This window comes from Tursiops truncatus, chromosome 16 (genome assembly GCF_011762595.2).
Source record: "Tursiops truncatus isolate mTurTru1 chromosome 16, mTurTru1.mat.Y, whole genome shotgun sequence".
Classification (NCBI taxonomy): domain Eukaryota; kingdom Metazoa; phylum Chordata; class Mammalia; order Artiodactyla; family Delphinidae; genus Tursiops; species Tursiops truncatus.
In genome coordinates, this window is record NC_047049.1 from 28,560,013 (window position 1) to 28,582,029 (window position 22,017).

At 40.4% G+C, this 22,017-nt stretch overlaps 1 protein-coding gene across 5 annotated transcripts in view; it reads left to right on the forward strand.

Annotated features, from left to right (window-relative positions):
• HPSE2 (heparanase 2 (inactive)) overlaps positions 1-22,017 on the forward strand; it is a 633,877-nt gene that overhangs the window by 42,962 nt on the left and 568,898 nt on the right. For 2 of the 5 annotated variants that reach the window (XM_033841858.2, XM_033841859.2), the window contains exons 1-2: positions 13,560-17,838; positions 20,751-20,908. In XM_033841858.2, coding sequence (XP_033697749.1) covers positions 17,549-17,838; positions 20,751-20,908 — 448 coding nt within the window. In that variant the 5' untranslated portion in view covers positions 13,560-17,548. Of the gene's footprint in view, positions 1-13,557; positions 20,909-22,017 lie in introns of those variants that run through there. The other 3 variants (XM_073794092.1, XM_073794091.1, XM_073794093.1) reach the window with 3 other exon arrangements.

Here is a 22,017-nt window from a genome sequence, read left to right on the forward strand (position 1 = left end):
AGGAGGATTTTACACTTGTCAACATATATGCACCTAATATAGGAGAACCCAAATACATAAAACAAATACTAACAGACATAAATGGAGAAATTGATAGGAATACAATAATAGTAGGAGACTTTAACACTCAACTCACATCAATAGATCTTCCAGACAGAAAATCAATAGCAACAGAGATCCTAAATGATACAATAGAACAGTTAGACTTAATTGATATTGTCAGGACATTACATCCAAAAAAACCCAGAATACACATTTTTTTCAAGTGTACATGGAACATTCTCTAGGATTGATGACATACTAGGACACAAAACAAACTTCAACAAATTTAAGAGTATAGAAATTATTTCAAGCATCTTTTCTGACCACCACAGCATGAAACTAGAATCAACCACAGGAAAAGAAATGAGAAAAAAACAATTACATGGATATTAAACAACATGTTACAACTCACTATGGAGAACAGTATGGAGGTTTCTCAAAAAACTAAAAATAAAACTGCCATATGACCCAGCAATCCCACTTCTGGGCATATATCCAGAGAAAAGCATAATTCAAAAAGATACATGCACCCCAATGTTCATTTCAGCACTGTTTACAATAGCCAGGACATGGAAGCAACCTAAATGTCTCAACAGAGGAATGGATAAAGAAGATGTGGTACATATATACAATGGAATATTGCTCAGCCATAAAAAGGAATGAAATAGTGCCATTTGCAGAGATGTGGATGGACCTAGAGATTGTCATACAGAGTGAAGTAAGTCAGAAAGTGCAAAACAAATATCATATAATATTGCTTATATGTGGAATACAGAAAAATGGTACAGGTAAACTTATTTGCAAAGTAGAAATAAGAGTCACAGATGTAGAGGACAAACTTATGGCTACCAAGGGGGGAAAGGGGGATGGGATGAACTGGGAGATTGGGATTGACATATATACACTACTATGTATAGAATAGATAACTAATGAGAACCTACTGTATAGCACAGGGAGCTCCACTCAGTGCTGTGTGGTGACCTAAATGGGAAGGAAATATAAAATATAGTGGATATATGTATACGTATAACTGATTCACTTTGCTGCACAGCAGAAACTAATACGACATTGTAAAGATTCTATACTACAGTAAAAATTAATAAGAAAAATAATAAAGACATGAGACATGATATATACATCTGATGATCTATATGGAGGGGAATTGGACTTCTAGCTTGCTGCCACTCCACATGAATGCCACTTGTGTATAGGGCATTGATGGGCGCAGGTGTCCACTGGCAAAATGAGTCCCAACCTGCTCCCCAACAGGAAGCATGTAATCTAAAAAAAAAAGGTGGAACAAAAGGAAATGACCTGAGAAAGAAGTGGTAGATAGAGTAGAAACTGGGAGACACTAAGTTAACCACAACTGCACAAAGTAGGCATTCAGTAGCTGCTTGATGAGTTGAATTATTTGCTGAAAGCTTCATTTTATTTTAAGGAACATTTATTCTCATTTAGTTGGTCTAAATGAGTCTTAATGTAACTGACAATAAGCTGTTGAACAAGCTAGCAGAAACAAACTCCTGCCTGTGTGCTCTGATGGATGAGATGAAAAAACAGCATTCCTAAGTAACATTTCAAATTCCTGAGTGAAATATTCAACAAACTGTAATAAAAACCATTAAAAGAGTTCAAATTTCTACAAGCAAATTACCTCTTCTCTTTTTTTTTTTTTTTAAAGAAGATGTTGGGGGTAGGAGTTTATTAATTAATTAATTAATTTTTGCTGTGTTGGGTCGTTTCTGTGCGAGGGCTTTCTCTAGTTGTGGCAAGCGGGGGCCACTCTTCATTGCGGTGCACGGGCCTCTCACTATCGTGGCCTCTCCTGTTGTGGAGCACAGGCTCCAGACGCGCAGGCTCAGTAGTTGTGGCTCACGGGCCCAGTTGCTCCGCGGCATGCGGGATCCTCCCAGACCAGGGTTCAAACCCGTGTCCCCTGCATTAGCAGGCAGACTCTCAACCACTGCACCACCAGGGAAGCCCCAATTACCTCTTCTCTTGACCCCCTCTTTTAAATCAGGAGATAATAACTTTCTGTTTTTAAAGTTATTTTTTCTTGCATTTCTCACTCTATAACCCAATATCCAATACTTACTTTTGATACAAATATTGTACAGCTCATATTGATTTTACACCAGGAAAGGCATAGATAATATTTACCAATTTGGCAAAACAAACAAACAGCTGAAAACATCAGTGGAGGTAAAATGGATAGTATAACACACTCATCATGTGTCTCCTTTATTTGGAGCCTAGGAATGGGCATATGCTTTAGGTTTTCTTGTAGTGTTTTGTGGGTGAGGGTACTAATCATCAACTATCCACCTACTTGCATTTTTCAAATTAGGCTTGTTAATGGTTTGGTGATATATGTTATTTACAATGCATTTCCACATTTTGAAGAAGTGACTTGTGTCTCTCTGGAGTTTGAAGTACTGATTTGAAACAGATTTAACTCTCTCAAAAAAAAATGCTACTAAAAATCCAATAGGTCAACGAGGAAATGAAAAAGGAAATTAAAAGATACCTTGAGGGGCTTCCCTGGTGGCGCAGTGGTTGAGAGTCCGCCCGCTGATGCAGGGGACACGGGTTCGTGCCCCGGTCCGGGAAGATCCCACATGCCGTGGAGCGGCTGGGCCCGTGAGTCATGGCCGCTGAGCTTGCGCATCCGGAGCCTGTGCTCCGCAATGGGAGAGGCCACAACAGTGAGAGGCCTGCGCACCACAAAAAAAAAAAAGAAAAGAAAAGATACCTTGAGACAAATGACAATGAGAACACAACCATACAAAATCTATGGGATGTAGCAAAAGCAGTTCTTAGAGGGAAGTTCATAGCGATATAGGCCTTCCTCAAAAAACAAGAAAAATCTCAAATAAGCAAGCTAATCTACCATCTAGAAGAATTAGAAAACGAAGAACAAACAAAACCTAAAGTCAGCAGGAGGAAGGAAAAGATAAAGATTAGAGAGGAAATAAATAAAATAGAGATTAAAAAAACAATAAAACAAAATCAGTAAAACCAAGAGCTGCTTCTTTGAAAGGGTAAACAAAATTGACACCATTTGGCTAGGCTCACCAAGAAGAAAAGAGAGAGAACACAAACAAAATAAGAAATGGAAAAGGAGAAATACAAACCGATACTGCAGAAATACAAAAAACAATAAGAGAGTATTATGAACCAATTATATGACAAAAAATTCGACAACCTAGAAGAAATGGACAACTTTCTAGAAACATATAGCCCACCAAAATTGAATCAAGAAGAAATAGATAATTTGAATAGACCAATCACTAGAAGTGAAATAGAATCTGTAAATAGATTGTATGTTTCTAGGAATTTATAATTTCTTCTAGGTTGTCCATTTTATTGGTATAAAGTTGTTCATAGTAATCTCTTATGATCCTTTGTATTTCTGTGGTGTCATTTGTAACTTCTTTCTCATTTCTGATTTTACTGATTAGGGCCCTCTCTCTTTTTATTGATGAGTCTAACTAAAGGTTTATCAATTTTATTTATCTTTTCAGAGAACCAGCTCTTAGTTTCATTGATCTGTTCTATATTATTTTAGTCTGTATTTCATTTATTTCTGCCCTGATTTTAATGATTTTTTTCCTTCTAGTAAATTTGGGTTTTGTTTGTTCTTAGTTTTCTAGTTCTTTTAGGTATAAGATTAGGTTCTTTATTTGAGATATTTCTTCTTTCTTGAGGTAGGCTTATATCACCATAAACTTCCCTCTTAGAACTGCTTTTGCTATATTCCATAGATTTTGGATTGCTGTGTTTTTATTTTCATTTGTCTCTAAGTAATTTTTGATTTCTCCTTTGTTTTTTCAGTGATTCATTGGTTGTTTAGTAGCATATTGTTTTTCCTCCACGTTTATGTTCTTATAGTTTTTTCCTTGTAATTGATGTCTAGTTTCATAGTGTTATAGTCAGAAAGATGCTTGATATGATTTCAGTGTTCCTAAATTTACTGACTTGTTTTGTGGCTGAGCACGTGATCTATCCTGAAGAAAGTTCCATGAGCACTTGAAAAGAATGTGTATTCTGCTGCTTTTGGATGGAATGTTTTATATTTATCTGTTAAGTCCACTTGGTTTAATGTGTCATTTAAGGCCAGAGTTTCCTTACTGATTTTCTGTCTGAATGATTTGTCCACTGATGTAAGTGGGCATTAAAGTTTCCTACTATTACTGTGTTAATTTGAATTTCTTCCTCATGTTTGTTAATATTTGCTTTATGTATTTAGGTGCTTCTGTGTTGGGTGCATATATATTTACAATTGTTATGTCTTGTTGGATTGATTCCTTGATCATTATGTAATATCCTTCTTTATCTCTTGTTATAGTCTTTGTGTTGATATCAGTATTTCATCTGATATAAATATTGCTACCCCAGTTTTCTTTTTGTTTCAATTTACATGAAATACTCTTTTCTGTCCCCTTACTTTCAGTCTGTATGTGTCTTTAGATCTGGAATGAATCTCTTATAGGCAACATAGATATGGGTCTTGTTTTTGTTTCCATTCAGCCACTCTTTGTCTTTTTTTTTTTTTTTTTGTGGTACGCGGGCCTCTCACTGTTGTGGCATCTCCCGTTGTGGAGCACAGGCTCCGGACGTGTAGGCTCAATGGCCATGGCTCACAGGCCTAGCCGCTCCACGGCCTGTGGGATCTTCCCAGACCGGGGCACGAAACCATGTCCCCTGCATCAACAGGTGGACTCTCAACCACTGCGCCACCAGAGAAGACCCTACTCTTTGTCTTTTAATTGGAGCATTTAGTCTTTTGACATTTAAAGCAATAACTGATAGGTATGTACTTATTGCCATTTTGTTCATTGTTTTCTGGTTGTTTTTGCAGTTTTTTGTTCCTTTCTTCTTCTTTTGCTCTCTTGTGAGATTTCATGACTATCTTTAGTAACACTAAAGATTTGGATTCCTTTCTCTTTTTGGTGTGTATCTATTATAGTTTTCTGGCTTCTGGTTACCATGAGTTACATATATACTTGTATTTATATTTGTATTTAGTTGATGACTTCTTAAGTTTGAATGCATTCTAACAACCCTGCATTTTTACTTCTCCCCCCTCACTCCCATTTAATGTTTTTGGTCTCATATTTTACATCTTTTTGTTTTGTGTATTCCTTACCTTCTTATAGTGGGTATAGATTATTTTACTACTTTTTATGTTTTAACCTTCCTCTAGTGTTATAAGTAGTTGATCTCCTACCTTTACTGCATGTTTGCTTTACAATGAGAGTTTTTCTTTCATAATTTTCATATCTACTTTTGGTCTTTCGTTTTCCACTTAGAGAAATCCCTTTAACATTTCTTGTAAATCTGGTTTAGTGGTGTGAACTCTTAGCTTTGTTAAAAGTAAAATTCATTTTTTAAAAAATATCTTTATTGGAGTATGATTGCTTTACAATGTTGTATTAGTTTCTGCTGTAGAACAAAGTGAATCAGCTATATGTATACATATATCCCCGTATCCCCTCCCTCTTGAACCTCCATCCCACCCTCCATATCCCACCCCTCTAGGTCATCACAAAGCATCGAGCTGATCTCCCTGTGCTATGCAGCAGCTTCCCACTAGCCATCCATTTTACATTTGGTAGTGTATACATGTCAGTACTACTCTCTCACTTTGTCCCAGCTTCCCCTTCCCACGCCGTGTCCTCAGGTCCATTCTCTATGTCTGCATCTTTATTCCTGCCTTGCCACTAGGTTCATCAGTACCATTTTTTTAGATTCCATATATGTGCGTTATCATACGGTATTTGTTTTTCTCTTTCTGACTTACTTCACTCTGTGTGACAGACTCTAGGTCCATTCACCTCACTACAAATAACTCAGTTTTGTTCCTTTTTATGACTAATATTCCATTGTACATATGTGCCACATCTTCTTTATCCATTCATCTGTCAGTGGACATTTAGGTTGCTGCCATGTCCTGGCTATTGTTAATAGCGCTGCAGTGAACATTGTGGTACATATATCTTTTTGAATTATGGTTTTCTCAGGGTATATGCCCAGTAGTGGGATTGCTGGGTCATATGGTAGTTCTATTTTTAGCTTTTTAAGGAACCTCCATACTGTTCTCCATAGCAGCTGTATCAATTTACATTCCCACCAACAGTGGAGGAGGGTTCCCTTTTCTTCCCACCCTCTCCAGCATTTATTGTTTCTAGATTTTTTGATGATGGCCATTCTGACTGGTGTGAGGTGATACCTCATTGTGGTTTTGATTTGCATTTCTCTAATGATAAGTGATATTGAGGATCTTTTCATGTGTTTTTTGGCAATGTGTATGTCTTCTTTGGAGAAATGTCTATTTAGGTCTTCTGCCCATTTTTGGATTGGGTTGTCTATGTTTTTGATATTGAGCTGCATGAGCTGCTTGTGTATTTTGGAGATTAAGCCTTTGTCAGTTGCTTCTTTTGCAAATATTTTCTCCCATTCTGAGGGTTGTCTTTTCATCTTGTTTATGGTTTCCTTTGCTGTGCTCTAGGAGGTGGGTCAAAAAGGATCTTGCTGTGATTTATGTCATAGAGTGTTCTGCCTATGTTTTTCTCTAAGAGTTTTATAGTGTCTGGCCTTACATTTAGGTTTTTAATCCATTTTGAGTTTATTTTTGTATATAGTGTTAGGAAGTGTTCTAATTTCATTCTTTTATATATAGCTGTCCAGTTTTCCCAGCACCACTTATTGAAGAGGCTGCTTTTCTCCATTGTATATTCTTGCCTCCTTTGTCAAAGATAAGGTGACCACATGTGTGTGGGTTTATGTCTGGGCTTTCTATCCTGTTCCATTGATCTATATTTCTGTTTTTGTGCCAGTACCATATTGTCTTGATTTCTGTAGCTTTGTAGTATAGTCTGAAGTCAGGGAGCCTGATTCCTCCAGCTCCATTTTTCTTTCTCAAGATTGCTTTGGCTATTCATGGTCTTTTGTATTTCCTTACAAATTGTAAAATTTTTTGTTCTAATTCTGTGAAAAATGCTGCTGCCAATTTGATAGGGATTACATTGAATCTGTAGATTGCTTTGGGTGGTATAGTCATTTTCACAATATTGATTCTTCCAATCCAGGAACATGGTATATCTCTCCATCTGTTTGTGTCATCTTTTATTTCTTTCATCAGTGTCTTATAGTTTTTTGCATACAGGTCTTTTGCCTCCTTAGGTAGATTTATTCCTAGGTATTTTATTCTTTTTAATGCAGTGGTGAATGGGATTGTTTCCTTGATTTCTCTTTTATTTTTAGTGTACAGAATGCAAGGGATTTCTGTATATGAATTTTGTATGCTGTAACTTTACCAAATTCATTGATGAGCTCTAGTAGTTTTCAGGTGGCATCTTTAGGATTTTCTATATATAGTATCATGTCATCTGCAAACAGTGACAGTTTTATTTCTTCTTTTCCAATTTTGATTCCTTTTATTTCTTTTTCTTCCCTGAGTGCCATGTCTAGGACTTCCAAAACTATGTTGAATAATAGTGGCAAGAGTGGACATCTCTGTCTCATTCCTGATCTTAGAGGAAATGCTTTCAGTTTTCAACTTTATTTTCATATTGAGTCTTCCTGTGGCATGAGCAGTTTTTGCCTGTTTCTCAGCCTACATGGTTTTGTGTGCTTACTCTTCCTCTTTAATTGTATGACTTTGTTTTGCTTCTATCATGGCTTGTACACAGTGGGTACTAGGTAAATATTTGATAGCTTTTTTTTTGTCTTCATAGAGTATGAGTAGCACATTACTTGTTTTTTGATTATCTGGTTAAAGCTCAGGTGGACCATGCCTAATTTTGTTTTCATGAATCTCCTGATTTTTGCCACCTGGACATTCAGACGTCTCAGCAACTGGGAGTTTTTCTGAAGCTGGTGCTGGCTGTTGCTAGGTTTGAAATTGCTGCTTCATCTATCATTACTCTCACAAAGATGTGTAGACGTATCCGTATGGATTAATTTTCATGATATTTCTGACTGGTCTATTCCATATTTTACAGTTGCTTATTCACTGTCAGTAACAGAAACTCTGTAACTCCGTATTGCTTGTAGTGTTTACTCAATTTCTATGTTCTTTGGCTTTGGGACATCATTTTATTAATGACAGTAGTATCATATTTTCCTTTCTCCCTTCTTTCCATGGGCTATGTTAAGTGCTCTGTGTTATGCAAAGATGAGTTTTACTAAAAGTTTAAAGAACTGAAGAAGTTTCAGTACTTAAACATTAAAACATAGATAAATTTAGCCAAGAGGAACAGAGCAGGGCTAGTTCTGGCAACCTCTCCTAAAATAATGGAGCTCAGGTTCTATTTGCTGTCCTGTAAAGTAATGCTTCTCAGACTTTAAATGTGAATTTTCATCACTTGAGGAACCTGTTAAAATGTAGATTCTAATTTGGTAAGTCTGGGTGGAGCCCGAGATTCTGTATTTCTAATTGCTCCCAGTTTATGCTAATGCTGCTGGATCTGTGAACCACACTATGAATAGCAAGGCCTTAAAGCAGAAGTGTGATCTGCCTAGATATCCACTGAGCTATTAAAACAAGTTTTGCCTTCCATTTTTATGGGAATTAATTGTATGAAATATCTTAGAGGCAGCTGATTATATTAAATATAAATATAAAATATAAATGATAGGAAGATCCATTTACAGTTTTTAGCTTCATTAAGGAAGAATTAAGAAACATTTAAATTAGTATTAGGGGTTTAGTTTAGCTGTTAAACATTTTTCTGACATTACTAAGCATTTTATTGTTACATGTGCTCCACAAATTACTGTAATATCCGTGTAAATTAGATTACTGTTTTTTTTTTCACATATAAAGAAATTGAGATTCAGCGAAGTTGAACTTAAGGCTTCTTAGTAAATTGTAAAGCTGAGATGAATGTAAGTCTGACCTTGAAGCTCATTTGTTTGGCACTGTAGTAAGCTGCCTTCCTAAGATTGTTTTCCTGGGAAATGGGCTTTATATAAATGTTTAAACATGTCTTACGGACCCCTCTAAAGGAGTTTATATGTTTATCTCTTTGGGAAAATTAAGATAGTTTAGCTTTGTGAGTCTTTACTATACAAAGTTCTATGAAGCTCACAGAGGTGATGAAAGAGTTATGTGAAAATGCACACACACATTTACCTTAAATGAAATAAAATCTTGTAAGGAGATATTTTCTAATCTCTAAATCAAGGACCTGAAATAGATGATCTCTAAAATTCCTTCAAGCCCAGATATCATATGATATGTGTGACATTTTTGTTCTCTAAAATGTATTGTAAGATAGATGGGGGAACTATAAAACATTTCCACCAGCAGATGGCACTCCAACATTTCTACAGCAGGCAAGCCTTAGCTAGTCCCAAAGTAGAAACTACACAATACTAGGAACAGATAAAGAGGAAAGAGGAAAAAAGAAACCCCAAAACCCCAACTCATTAAAGTATGATATATTTCAGTCATTATTATGATGGAAAATTACATATAAATTAAGTAATAGACCCCTATATAAACACAAATTAATGTTAAGTCATAATCTCTTATGGTACACCACAGCACTTTTCACCAAACTCTATAGGACTTACCAACTGGATTTTTGTTAACTTGTTCATTTTCCCAACTGGGCTGTGAGGTTTCCAAGGGCAAAGATATTCTTTGGATCCCAAGGTGGGGAGGCAGACAATACTAACTAGCCTATAGTCAGCACTCAATAAATATTTCTCCCTTTCACTCTCCAGAAAATAGGTTAAGAATGGCCTTGAATGCAGGAGAACGTTTGTGAACATTGGTCCATGCAAAGCCTTTTGTTTTATTTTCCTCTTTCAGTGATTACCTTATAGGCATCAAATCTAATGTGTTTGATGTATGTCCTTTGATATTTTTGTATGCTTGTAAAATATATTGTTTCGTGTGTGTGTGTTTAATTTGCACTAATGTTATAATGCTATAACTATACTTCTGGGCTTTTTTGTTTGTTTGTTTCTCATGTATCATTCTGTTTAAAGCCCATCCATGTTGTTGTATGTACATTTAGTTTGTCGTTTCTAACTGCTGCCTTCCTCATTTTACCTGTCCATTTCCCTTGTGCTGGACATCTAGGTGCCTGAAATTCCTTAGTATTAAAATCAGTGCTTTACTGACCATTCTCATTCAAGTCCTTTTATGAGCCTTTTGTGAGTTGTTTGGGAATTTATGCCCAGAGTGGGATTGCCAGGTTGTAGGGAATACACATATGTAATTTCACTAAATATTGCCATATCACTCTCCAGAATGGCTCAACCAGTTTATACTCGCATCAGCTTGCAAGAAGTTTCCCATCTCCCCATATCCACAATTAGTTATCCAATATTCACATTTTGCCAATCAGGTACTGTAAAGTGAAAAAATTTCTTGAATGAATGAAGGAATAATCAGTTGAGAATCCACTAAAGCTACTAGGATATATGGTATTTACTTGCGTAATTTTTCCCCTTTGAGGATGGACCCTCCATATCTGAACTTGCATTGTCTAAACTAGGAACAGAATAGATTCAAAAAATTTTTTTTTGAATTATCCCTTAGTATTTGAACTCTTGCTCCTCATTATCTGAAACCTAGAAATTAGATAGATTCAAATAATGTGGCATGCCTTATCAACTAAATTTACTCCCCGAAACTAGAAACCAAATCAATTACCAGAATATCTGGGGGTGGGCCCAGGCATGAGTATTTTTAAAAAGCTCCTCAGGTGATTGTAATGTGCGGCTGAGGCTGATAATCACTGACCTAAACCCTCAAATTGATTTTATATCTTTCTGAAAGGGAAAAACATTTTAAAGTTTTTAAACATAGTATTATGATGGCTAGGCTTCAGAAGGTCAAAAGAGAAAGTTAAAATTTAAGTGTCTGATGAAAATGAAACATACTTTCTAAATGTCACGTCATGTCAATGTCTCTAGGTGACCAAAACGAGTAGAAGAATTGGGAAATTTGTTGACTGTTTAGGTGGGTAAGGTTTAGCATAACCGGCATTCAACGAGGAAGGACTTGGATCTGCTTATGTGGGGACAAAACTACTCCAAAGAATTAGGGATCTAGATGTTAGTTCAGGCAGAGGCAAAATACTCAGCTGAGTAAGTATGTATAGATAGCGTGTATCAGCTGATTTTGATTATTGAGGAGTGAACTGAACCTGTGGTAAGCTTTCTATTGTCATTATTTGTTTAACTCCCATTATTATGAACTAGGTACATTAGGGTATTTAAAAAGGTCAAAGTGTGCCATTAGCCTAGGGACAAAAGAAAATATAATCATAGCTATTTACTTGTGTGACACAGTTGTGTTCCAGGCAAATGTTTTATTACAGGCTCAACTTCTCAATGTTGAGACTAAAATAGGAGGTATATTGAGATAAGTATATATGATTTATATATTTCACTTCCTTAGAAATTACCTTTAGCATTAATTCTTATGATTATCTCACTAAGAAAGTGGTATAGTGGAAACTATATTACTCAGCCATAAAAAGAAACGAAATTGAGTTACTTGTAGTGAGGTGGATGGACCTAGAGAATGTCATACAGAGTGAAGTAAGTCAGAAAGAGAAAAACAAATACAGTATGCTAACACATATATATGGAATCTAAAAAAAAAAAAAGGTTCTGAAGAACCTAGGGGCAGGACAGGAATAAAGACGCAGACATTGAGAATGGACTTGAGGACACGGGGAGGGGGAAGGGTAAGCTGGGACGAAGAGAGAGAGTGTGGCATGGACATATATACACTACCAAATGTAAACTAGATCTAGCTAGTGGGAAGCAGCCGCATAGCACAGGGAGATCAGCTCGGTGCTTTGTGACTACCTAGAGGGGTGGGATAGGGAGGGTGGGAGGGAGACGCAAGTGGGAGGAGATATGGGGTTATATGTATATGTATAGCTGATTCACTGTGAAAGTTCTCAGGTATTTTCAATAACAGACATACCAAAAGTATAGTCTAGTTTTCAGTCAGTAGAGTTGGCTTAGTCTCAGGTTCTTCAAGAAATGGCATTTTGAGTTTTTTGACTCTCAGTTTCCTTACCTGAATTATGAGGATACAGCTTGTCCTTCTATGCTATGAGCATAAAATGGGATAGTATAGAAATAAGTTATTATACTATTTTGAAACCTTAGAGTTCAGATGTAGGTGTATAAATTTCTTCCTACCTTAGCTATGAAAATTATATTTATTTCCACGGTGAAACCCAATTAGTGACATTGATAGTTGAGTAGTAACTGTGTGTCAGGAACTAATACCTCATTTAATTCTCACAACACACATGGAGGGAGTGTATTTATGCATGTTTTATAGATGGGGAAATTGGGGCTCAGCAAGAATAAATGACTTATTCACCAGAGGTTCACATGAGCAGACATTAAGTTGTGAACTGGGTTTTAATCAAAGTTGTTTGAACTCCAGAGCTGGTACAATTTCCAGTATCACATGATGCTTTTCAGGACTTACCTGAATGTACAAAAGGCAGACAGGACATCTCTTCAATGAGTGTGACTAAGGACATGAATAATTTTAATGTATTTTTCTGTTACTTGGTTTTTTACCTATAGCAGTTTCTCAAATATCTGTCATCCCTACCTCCAAAAATGTTAAGGGATTTCAAACTGAACTCATTAATGAGTCAACTACATCTATTAGGGTTATGATCTTCCCCACATAAGTTTACTGCTTGATGGTAACAATGGGAACAAAAATCATCCAGCTCGAGTTTCTTATATAATAAGGTAGAAAAATCATAGTTATAAATCCTCTTCCCCTTCAACTTTTCATATGGAGAAAGTGTTGCTATCCCTTGCTCCTCTAAGCAGGATGGAGAACACAGTCTTTCTCATTTCCCAGTACTGTCCTTTTTCCACTCCTGTCTGCCCTCTCCCAGTGGAAAACTGAAGAAGGCACATAAAACCTACTTAACTTTTCTTCCTTTGTCATATGCTAAACACAGGCAGAAGAGCCTGCAGGGTTAAAATATGTGGTACACACTCATTTTATTACTGCATTTATTGACATATTAGGTAGAGTTGACCTTTTGTTTCAAGTTTGTCACTAAGTTATTTATATATAGCTTAATTCTTGCTCCAGTTGTCAGTTAAGGGAATATATTTGTGGCAAGTGTGGGAGAAGGAATAAGAAATAACAAGAAACAAATAGCACAACTGTATAATATTTTAGGATTTATAAAGCACTTTTTCTATGCATAACCGTATTCAATTCTTACTCTAAGATATTAATTTTACAGAGTAGGCAGCTATGACTTAGAACAGTTAAAAAAAATTACCTAAGGTAACAAAGCTAGAATCTGCAAAGATAGGACTTAAACTCAGGTCTTCCAACTCTTATTCCAAGGTTTTCCCATGAAAAGTTGGAACAAGCTGACAAGTTGTTAGAGGGAATGCAATATTTTAGCCTAACAGTAGAGTGTAGTGGTTAACACAGACATAGTCTTTGGAGTCAGACAGCCCTGGGTTTCAATCCTTGTTGCCACTTATTAGCTGTTGCTTAACAAGTCTGAGTCTCCATCTTCTCATATGTAAACTAGGTGGTAATAATGAATTATATCTACCTCTCAGAGTTATTCAAGAAGATCAGTAAGATAATGGTCCTGAGCACCATGCCTGGACCGTAAGATCTCAATAAATAGTAGTTATCATGGACAAATACACAGGCAGCAATGACACAGTGGACTGGCTGCTATAGCTTCATGCTTCCCAGTCCCAGTTATGGTGGAAGGATTTTTTTTTCTAGCTATTAGACATTTAGGTATAGTTCTCTCAGAAGGGGAAAGAGAGCATAGATATAACCATGGCTTTGAATGTTTAATAGAAGGAAAGGGAGTCAATGAGTTTGTGACAAGCTAAAAATGAGAAAAAAGCATAGGAGAATGGAAAGAAATTATTGTAGTCAAGATGACCATCATTAAAAAGTATGTACACTGTATGCTACAAAGTAGAATTTGGCCGTAAATACAGGATATATCATTATTCCCAGCCACCAGTCCTAGAACCCATGTTGGTCACTGGCATATTTCCACTGCTCTGAGATGAAATGATAAAACATTATAGTGATTTTTCATGAAGCTAAATTTATTCAGTTTATACACTTGCTTTTTATTTTGACATATTTCAGCTGTTTTTTTTTTTTTGGATGTTAAAACGTTCTTTTCTTTTGGGAAAAAATAGTATTAAGTAGTTGACAGATTTAAGGTCCTTACTAGACAAAATAAAAATTTGGCAAATATATGTCAGTTCTTCCACACTGATACTTATTTTGAAATCCTATTGTCTAGAAATCACTGGACCAGTTAATCTTCAAGATTTCTTACAAATCTGGGACTTTAAGACTCCTAGATATTAAAAGAATTTCTCTATAAGGACCATTCAGTAACACCAGGCAGAACATTTCCAAGGAGACTTCAGTGCATCTAGTTCCCAATAATTCATATTTTATACAGAGGCCTGATTCTTGTCCCCTAGGAAATTACAATCTAAGGCAGAACAGAGGTACAGACTGTTGTCACCTGGCACACAGAAGATAGGATAGAAGCATCAATCTAATATACACAATAATAAGCTACTTACAGAATATAATTTAGGGTTAGATGAGAGGAAGACAAAAATCATGATATGGGGAGGGAGGTCCTATTTGTAAAGAGTAGCCCATTGGAGAACTACACCCAAACCAGACTAAAGGACAAAACAATCAGGTCATCTCAGAGTCAACCAGGGCTATCTGGAACTCCTTAAATGTTACTGAATCACTCTATTTGCCTTGATGTCCTGAGGCTGGACATGCCTATAGAATTTCAGTGGCCAGACTAGAGAGATGGTTTTCATCAGGAATTAGGAAAAAAGCACTGTTTTATTGGGTTTGATTTTTATACTACATACAGGTTCTGGTGAAAACATTAAATACTGGTTAAAGTAACTTAACTAGGCCACCAAAAAATTACTGAATGGTTAGGTTAGTAGCAAAAACTGTGGATAAAATTCATAATTAAGCAGATTCTCATTATACCCAAGTTCATTCTTAGTCACAAGAGTAGGTATTTTTGAAAGGCACATTAATTATAGACATCTAGTGGGTGAGTGACGTCTTTATTTCATTCAGGTGGTCTTCCTCTGGTCGCAATTAATGTGGCTTCTGAAAATACATTCAGTTGTAATCCAGAGGGTGTTTAGGCCCTTGGAAAATCTGGCTCCTTGTTAAAAATATGTAATTAGTTTTAATTTTGAATATAAGCAATGAACTAATGGCTTCTGAATTTGCAAGATAAGTATTTCCTAAAGGAGATAACCAGGAAAATGCTAATAACTGGGAAAACAACTTACTGAACAGGAACCTAACAGTTTACTGTGACAGATAAAAGTATGTATTTATTTTCACATTCTTCTTGAGAGCAGTATATGATTTTAGTGTGTTGAGCATGATTTGATTTACCATTAATTTAGCTCACTGGCATTTATTGAATGCCTACTAAGTGCCTGGTTCTGGCGATACAAAGATAAATAAAAACCTTTGTTCCCCAGGCTGTCACCATCTCTAGGCGGTGCTCAGTGCACATTTAAAAAATACAATAATTTCTGTTGAAACTCACACCATACCACACACCCCTACACAGAAACGCACACATATTTTAGAGGATCTAGGTATGTTAGAAGTTTTCAGAAACTGAACGAAGCAGGCGTTAGGGCCAGAGCCCACATCTAATTCTTCAGTATATTAACATCTTGGTTTTAAAAATCATTAAATAATATGCTTTGGGTTTTCTTTCTTTCTTTGGCCTCATTTTATGGAGACCTTCTAGAAGGTCTTCATGGCACTTCCCCGTCTAACCCAACCTAAGCTCTGTATTTCCTGGTTGCTTAGTTTGGTAGAAGCTCCTCGGGAACTTCAGTTGAAAGTCATCTACTCCAGTCCTTTTCAGATTCCTTAATCCTATCTGAGGGGAGGGAAGGAGAGGCAGGTTGCCATTTCAGTGTTTTTCTGTGGCTGTGATACTGCCCTTGGCTCACGAACCCTTGGGGGAAACCTTAGCTCTGCATTTTAAGAGTTTTGCCTGTTTGATATCAGGAGGCCCTGGGAGGCTCCTGCGTACCCACACTGCATAAAGTAGTTCTCTTTATCTGCCAAGTAGAAGCCCCATTTTGTTCCAGAAATAAGCTGAAAGTGGAGCCCGACGATGTGACTGCAGCAAACCAGGCCTGGCCTCTTTCCCACGCTTTAATTGGGGACCCAGGGCTCGATCTGAGAGGTGCTGTGGGTGGGGGATCCATGAGTTAGGGCGGGTGGTGCATCGCGCAGCTCCTGGCTCTTCTCGAGCATCCAGGAGCTACGTGTGGGCAGATTCTGGCTTCGGCTCCGGGCCGAGTTTGAAAACCCATCACTCTGTTCTTCTCCAGGACCAGAAAGGCGCAGTTCCCCTCGGGAGGGATAAGCCCAGGGTGACCTAGAGGAGGGTCTGGGCGGGTAGCTCTGCTGCTGCAGTGGAGTACAGTGGGCAAGCAGTGGCTCAGATGGGCGCAGCGCCGCCCAGACTAGCCAAGGACAGACAGGGTTGCTTTGACTTGGCCTAAGTCAGCGTGTATTGAACCCCCAAGACACTTTCGCCTCAGCTGCAGGCAGAACGGAGCCACGCGCAGCCTGGGCCCTTTTCCCCTACGGGCGGATAAACCCTTTGACCTGGTCATTCTGTGTATTCCTTCTGGGCCCTGTCAGGTCAGAGGGCGGCTTCTGTGTTGCTGCCCAGCGCGTCGCAGAGGTCCATACTTGGGTCCATGGAGTCTCCGTCTGCCCTCGGTGCTTTGGCAGGAATCACAGTCGCCACCGCAGGACCCCTCTGCAACTTAACCAGCCTTGCTCTCGCTGCTTCAACCCAAAGGGAAGGGCCTGGAGCAGACGACATTCCTTGACGCTGTCAGGACAAATAGGCGCGCGACTGGTGCAGACCCTACTCCAGCACGCCCAGAACTGGCGCAGAGGCTTTCGCGTCGGGGTCGCAGCTAGAACTGCTCTCCCCAGAGCCTTGCCGGGAGGGAAGTAAAAACAAGACGTCCCGCCCGGTACCCCAAATGTTAAAACTGTACAGTTTCGATCCCTCCGTCCGCTTCCCGACCCTAGAGGGTTAAATCAGAAGGGTACATCGCCACCCCTTCCTGTTACTCCCCCCTCCCCCGCCCCGCCTCACCTTACCTTTAAAAAGTTAAAAAATGTCTGCAGTTGAAATCTCTTAAAGGGGCGGTGCTGGTGAAGTACTCTTGGCACGAGTCTCTGAGAAGGCTGGCTAGGGGCGTGAGTTCGCTCCACCAGCACCAAAACACTGAAGAAGAAGAGAAAAAAAAAAAAAAAAAACGAGAGAGAGGGGGGAAAAAGGAAGGGGAAAAAAGGGGGGAAAAAGGCAGACAGACACACACTTTAGATATGGACAATTAGTCACCAGCGAGACCCTGCACGAAGAGAGGTTTAAATCAGAGGGATTTAATGAGGGTGCTCTGTGCCTTTCCTGAAGCCATGCCCTCCAGCAACTCCCGCCCCCCCGCGTGCCTAGCCCCGGTGGCTCTCATCTTGGCTCTGTTGCTCCATCTCTCCCTTTCCTCCCAAGCTGGAGACAGGAGACCCTTGCCTGTAGACAGAGCTCCAGGTTTGAAGGAAAAGACCCTGATTCTACTTGATGTGAGCACCAAGAACCCAGTCAGGACAGTCAATGAGAACTTCCTCTCTCTGCAGCTGGATCCGTCCATCATTCATGATGGCTGGCTGGATTTCTTAAGGTAAGGCAGGGGCTTCATGGATCATTTTTTTTAAAGTAGCACCCCCCACCCCTTCCTATCCCCCCATTCCAAAGGGGGAAGAAGAAGAAAAAAAAGCCAAGCGGATCTCTCAAAGAGAAGAAAGGTTTTCCTCCTCCTGGAATATTTGCTGAGGCTGTAACTGGTGATTGAGAAAAGCAGTGTTTTCTATTAAGATGCACATGTTTGCAATGCAGAAGGCATTTCAGAAACTTACCAGTTATGACTGAAAAAATGTTGTGCTTACATATATCCACAATTAGCCTCCCCGTCTACTTCCGAAAAGAAAGAAGAGGTTCAGGGCAGTTACAAAAGTGAAGAAAAAGGTCTTGAACAACAAAGACCCGAGAGGGATATGTGTGTGTGTGTGTGTGTGTGTGTGTGTGTGTGTGTGTGTGTGTGTGTGTCTGCCTGTCTGCGTGTGTCTGTGAGTGTTTAAGCGGGGATCGCACGAAAGTGGAATTTTCCACGGAAAGATCGTTCCGTCAGTTCTCTCCCACTCCCAGAACAGAAAATGAATCTAAGCAGAGGCTTGAGCGGTGGGCAAGTTGGTTCGGATTTTTAATTTTATATCCTCCGCTGTCCTTTCCAGACTTCAGGACTTTTTAAGATACTTTTTATAGATCGAATGGTCCCCCCCAGTCCCTACTCCTTAAATCTCCTGCGATAACTGCATAGTTTAGTTTTTCTTTAAAGAAAAAAAAAAAAAAGTCCTCGCTCCGGTCATAGCGTATATAAGAAGAGCGGAAAGTGTCCTAGAAGTACCCCGGGGATATTTCGGAGATCTGAATCCAGCACTGGTGGATTAGGAAGCCGGGAGTTTTGTGATCATGGACCCTGCATTACTCTAGGGCTTGGACTCTAATTGGGCTCACCCTCTCCCCAGTTGTTACTGTTCAGCAGTAAGGCAACCACGATCCCTTCCCAACAGGGACAGAGTTGCAGGGTAAAAAAAAAAAAAAAAGTCTACAATGTCGAATCCAAGTGTTGAGTTAAAAAAATTTCCCTCCAAATTGGAGCCTCAGCTGTGGGCTCCCTCGAAGAGCTCCGAGAGCTCTCAGTCTCACTTTTCTGTTCTGAGGCCGCGTCCGCCGCGCCTTTCCTGAGTATCTTTCACTCTGGGAAATTCGAGTTTGCTTCTCGCGTGCGCCCGCCCCTCAGCTCTCCAGGTTTCCCTAGCCTCGGCCAGGTCAGCGGACGCGGCAGGTAGCAGGAGGCGCTGTGTGGGGCGCTTCTTCCACGTGGAGCGAGCGTTGCGGGAGGACTGAGTGGTTGCTGTGGCCGCCGCCGAGGCCGTTTTGGTTCCTGCCCGCGCCTCCACTGGGAGGGCGGGAACAGCTCTGCGCGGCCGGATTCCTCCTCGGAAGCTCTTCCGTGCAGCAGCGCGCGTCTGTGAGCTCGTCCGGGAGGTGGGGGGCGACTACACGCCCCACTTGCATGGCGCTTCTCTAGCTACGCGGACTCCTTCGGGGTTCTTTTGCTTCTGACCTTAAAAACAACAACAAACTTTCATGTTCTCGCTAAATGCTTGTCGCAGAAAAGATTGTGGAAGGCGGCTTTTCGGGGAAGAAGCCTTGGTGGGGCGTATTTGCACTGGCTGTGCAGGTTTCCGGCTGGAAGGTTGTTGGAAACGCCGTTTCTGCTGGGCCGGACTCGCTCGGATGTCTCCTCGCCCGCCGTGGGCCCACACGACGGCCGATTGCGCCCGCCGGGTAACGCAGTGCCGGAGTCCTCGGCCAAGCGATCCTTCCGGCGGCTACTGGACTTCTCCAGGCGGCCACGACTTTTGTTAGAAACTGTAAAACTGGAGTCTGTTTTTTTCTCTGTTTTCTCTTATCCACCGCCTTTAAGATACTCTTTAGTACCATTTGGATTGGATATTCAGAACCTGAAGCAGCAAAGCGTTAAAAATAACGTAGAGACCCCGAACTTAACAGCTGATGCCCTTAGCATTAAGAGCATCTGTTTGCTCCTTCTCTACCCCTTCCCGAATTAGCAGCGTTTGGCTTTTGAAAAACCTATTTATGGAAATCATGAACCTAAATAGGTGTAAATAGTATTCTGATGCCCCTCGAGTCTCCTCCTACGCGCAGGTTCCACATTTCGGCAAACTTCATTTTCCTCAGAGCTTCCAAATGGCCCCAAGTGGGAAGGAAAAATGATAGAGCCCAACCCGGGGGGTGGAGAGGAGAACGTTACCTTTCCTGAGATCGGGCTGAATTATTTCAGGGGCCAAAGAGGCATTGCTTTTACTGTGCAAGGCGGGGCTGGGGAGTGTTCTCAGAAAGGCAAGAATTTACCCCGGGAATTTCTCTTGCTCAGGGATTTGGGAGATGCATACAGTTGTTATAAGGTAGTGGAAAAGGAAAATCAGCTTTGGCATTAAAAAAAATTAACTTGACCTCAGGTGCATGATCCGAGAGAAAGAAGGCGGGTTTCACCTTCTCCACGGAGGTTGCGATGCCCCTGGGGCAGAGGAGGCAGATCCCGTCTTTCAGCCCAGAAGTTTGGCAAAAGTCGGAGCCCGGGGTCCGTGCGCTGTGCGTCTCCTCCGGGAGAGCTTTTCAGGCAGGGGCAGAAGCCCCGCAACTGCGCCTTAGTCCCGTGTTCTCAGCAGAAGGGCACCCCCCACCTTATGCACACACTATTAACAAACACAATCTCTAACTCTTTGTAAATACTACTTTTGGTGAGCATCGTCGGGGTGCCTGAGGGAGGGGGCCACGACCATTTGGGCGCGGGAGGCGTAGCTCCCGGAGCCCCATGGCCCAAGAATGGGCGGACTGGGGCGCCAGGCATAACTCCACAGAGAGTGGGAAGAGGGCCTTGCTGGTGCCCCGCATCCTCTCGCTTGTCCCCCGGATCCTTTCCTTTCTCCTTCTCTATCCCTGCAGCTCCAAGCGTCTGGTGACCCTGGCCCGGGGACTTTCACCTGCCTTTCTGCGCTTCGGGGGCAAAAGGACCGACTTCCTGCAGTTCCAGAATCTGAGGAACCCGGCAAAAAGCCGTGGGGGCCCCGGCCCGGATTACTATCTCAAAAACTATGAGGATGGTGAGAAACTTGCTCCCCACTCTTGTTGGGTGGGTGAAGTTTGGGGAGTGGGAGCCAGCAATCGGTATGTGTGCGTGTGGGGTGCAGATTTGGAGGAGGGCCAGGTTGAAGCTCACCTGAAAAACTGGTAGCTGTAGGCGAGGGGAAACTGGAGTGTGGGATTCCTGACGTGATTACACAAAGGGGGCTCATCAGGTTGTCCTTGTCCAGGCTGCTGGCCTTTCTTCGGTGGCTGAGTCTCAGAGGCCGAGAACTAGTAGCCAAAACTTATGACTGGCTAGTCCTATAGGGAGAAGGTGCAGTGGGTTTCTTGAGAAAATCCAGTCAGGTTCATAAAGGGGCAGGGTCACGTTTCCTTTCTAAAATTAAAGGAAGTGCCTTTTTGTTTTTCTTATTCTTTGCTTTGCTGAGATGAGGCTACGGAGGGCTTCAGCCTCTTTTGAATCCCACTCTAAAGTTTTCTGGAATAATCCTTTTTAGATTGGTCCATTGTTGGGAAGGTTTGAAACTTTTCACAGTGGGTTCTTCTTTAGACTGCCTAATCTCAGAGTTGCAGTCTCAGAGTTGCACTTTTTTTTTCTCAGTTTCAAAATGGGATTATAAATGCCAGCCTTTCCTGCCAGGATCAGATGAGTTAAGTGTTGGAAGGGCTTTTGAAAATGCCAGATCCTATTCCAGTGTGAGAGGCCAATCTTTTTACAGTCTTTGAACAGTCTCATTTTTACTAGGGAAAAATGAAAATGGTATTTAAGAAAATTGTTTAGAGGGTTTGGTGTTAATAACTATGAACTTGCTGTGTGGGTAGAGGAACAGAGTTTCTTTCAAATGGGCAAGGTGGCAATTGATGGGTCTTCACCCACTGAGGTTGTTTAGATTGGGTAGAAGAGGCATTAGCATCCATTCCTGGAGAGCTATCTCTGCCCTGTTGTCCCTTCTCATACATGAGCTACAGTTTTATTTTTAAAGGGCTCAGGGACATGTTCTCAGAGCTCCCTGGATTTTGTTACATCTTGTCCTTATAAATCAGCAAAATGAGGAAAAGCCCTTGTATTTTCTGGGGCTTTCACTGAATGGGAATTCTGGAGAGTTTGGATCTATTTCAAGGTTGG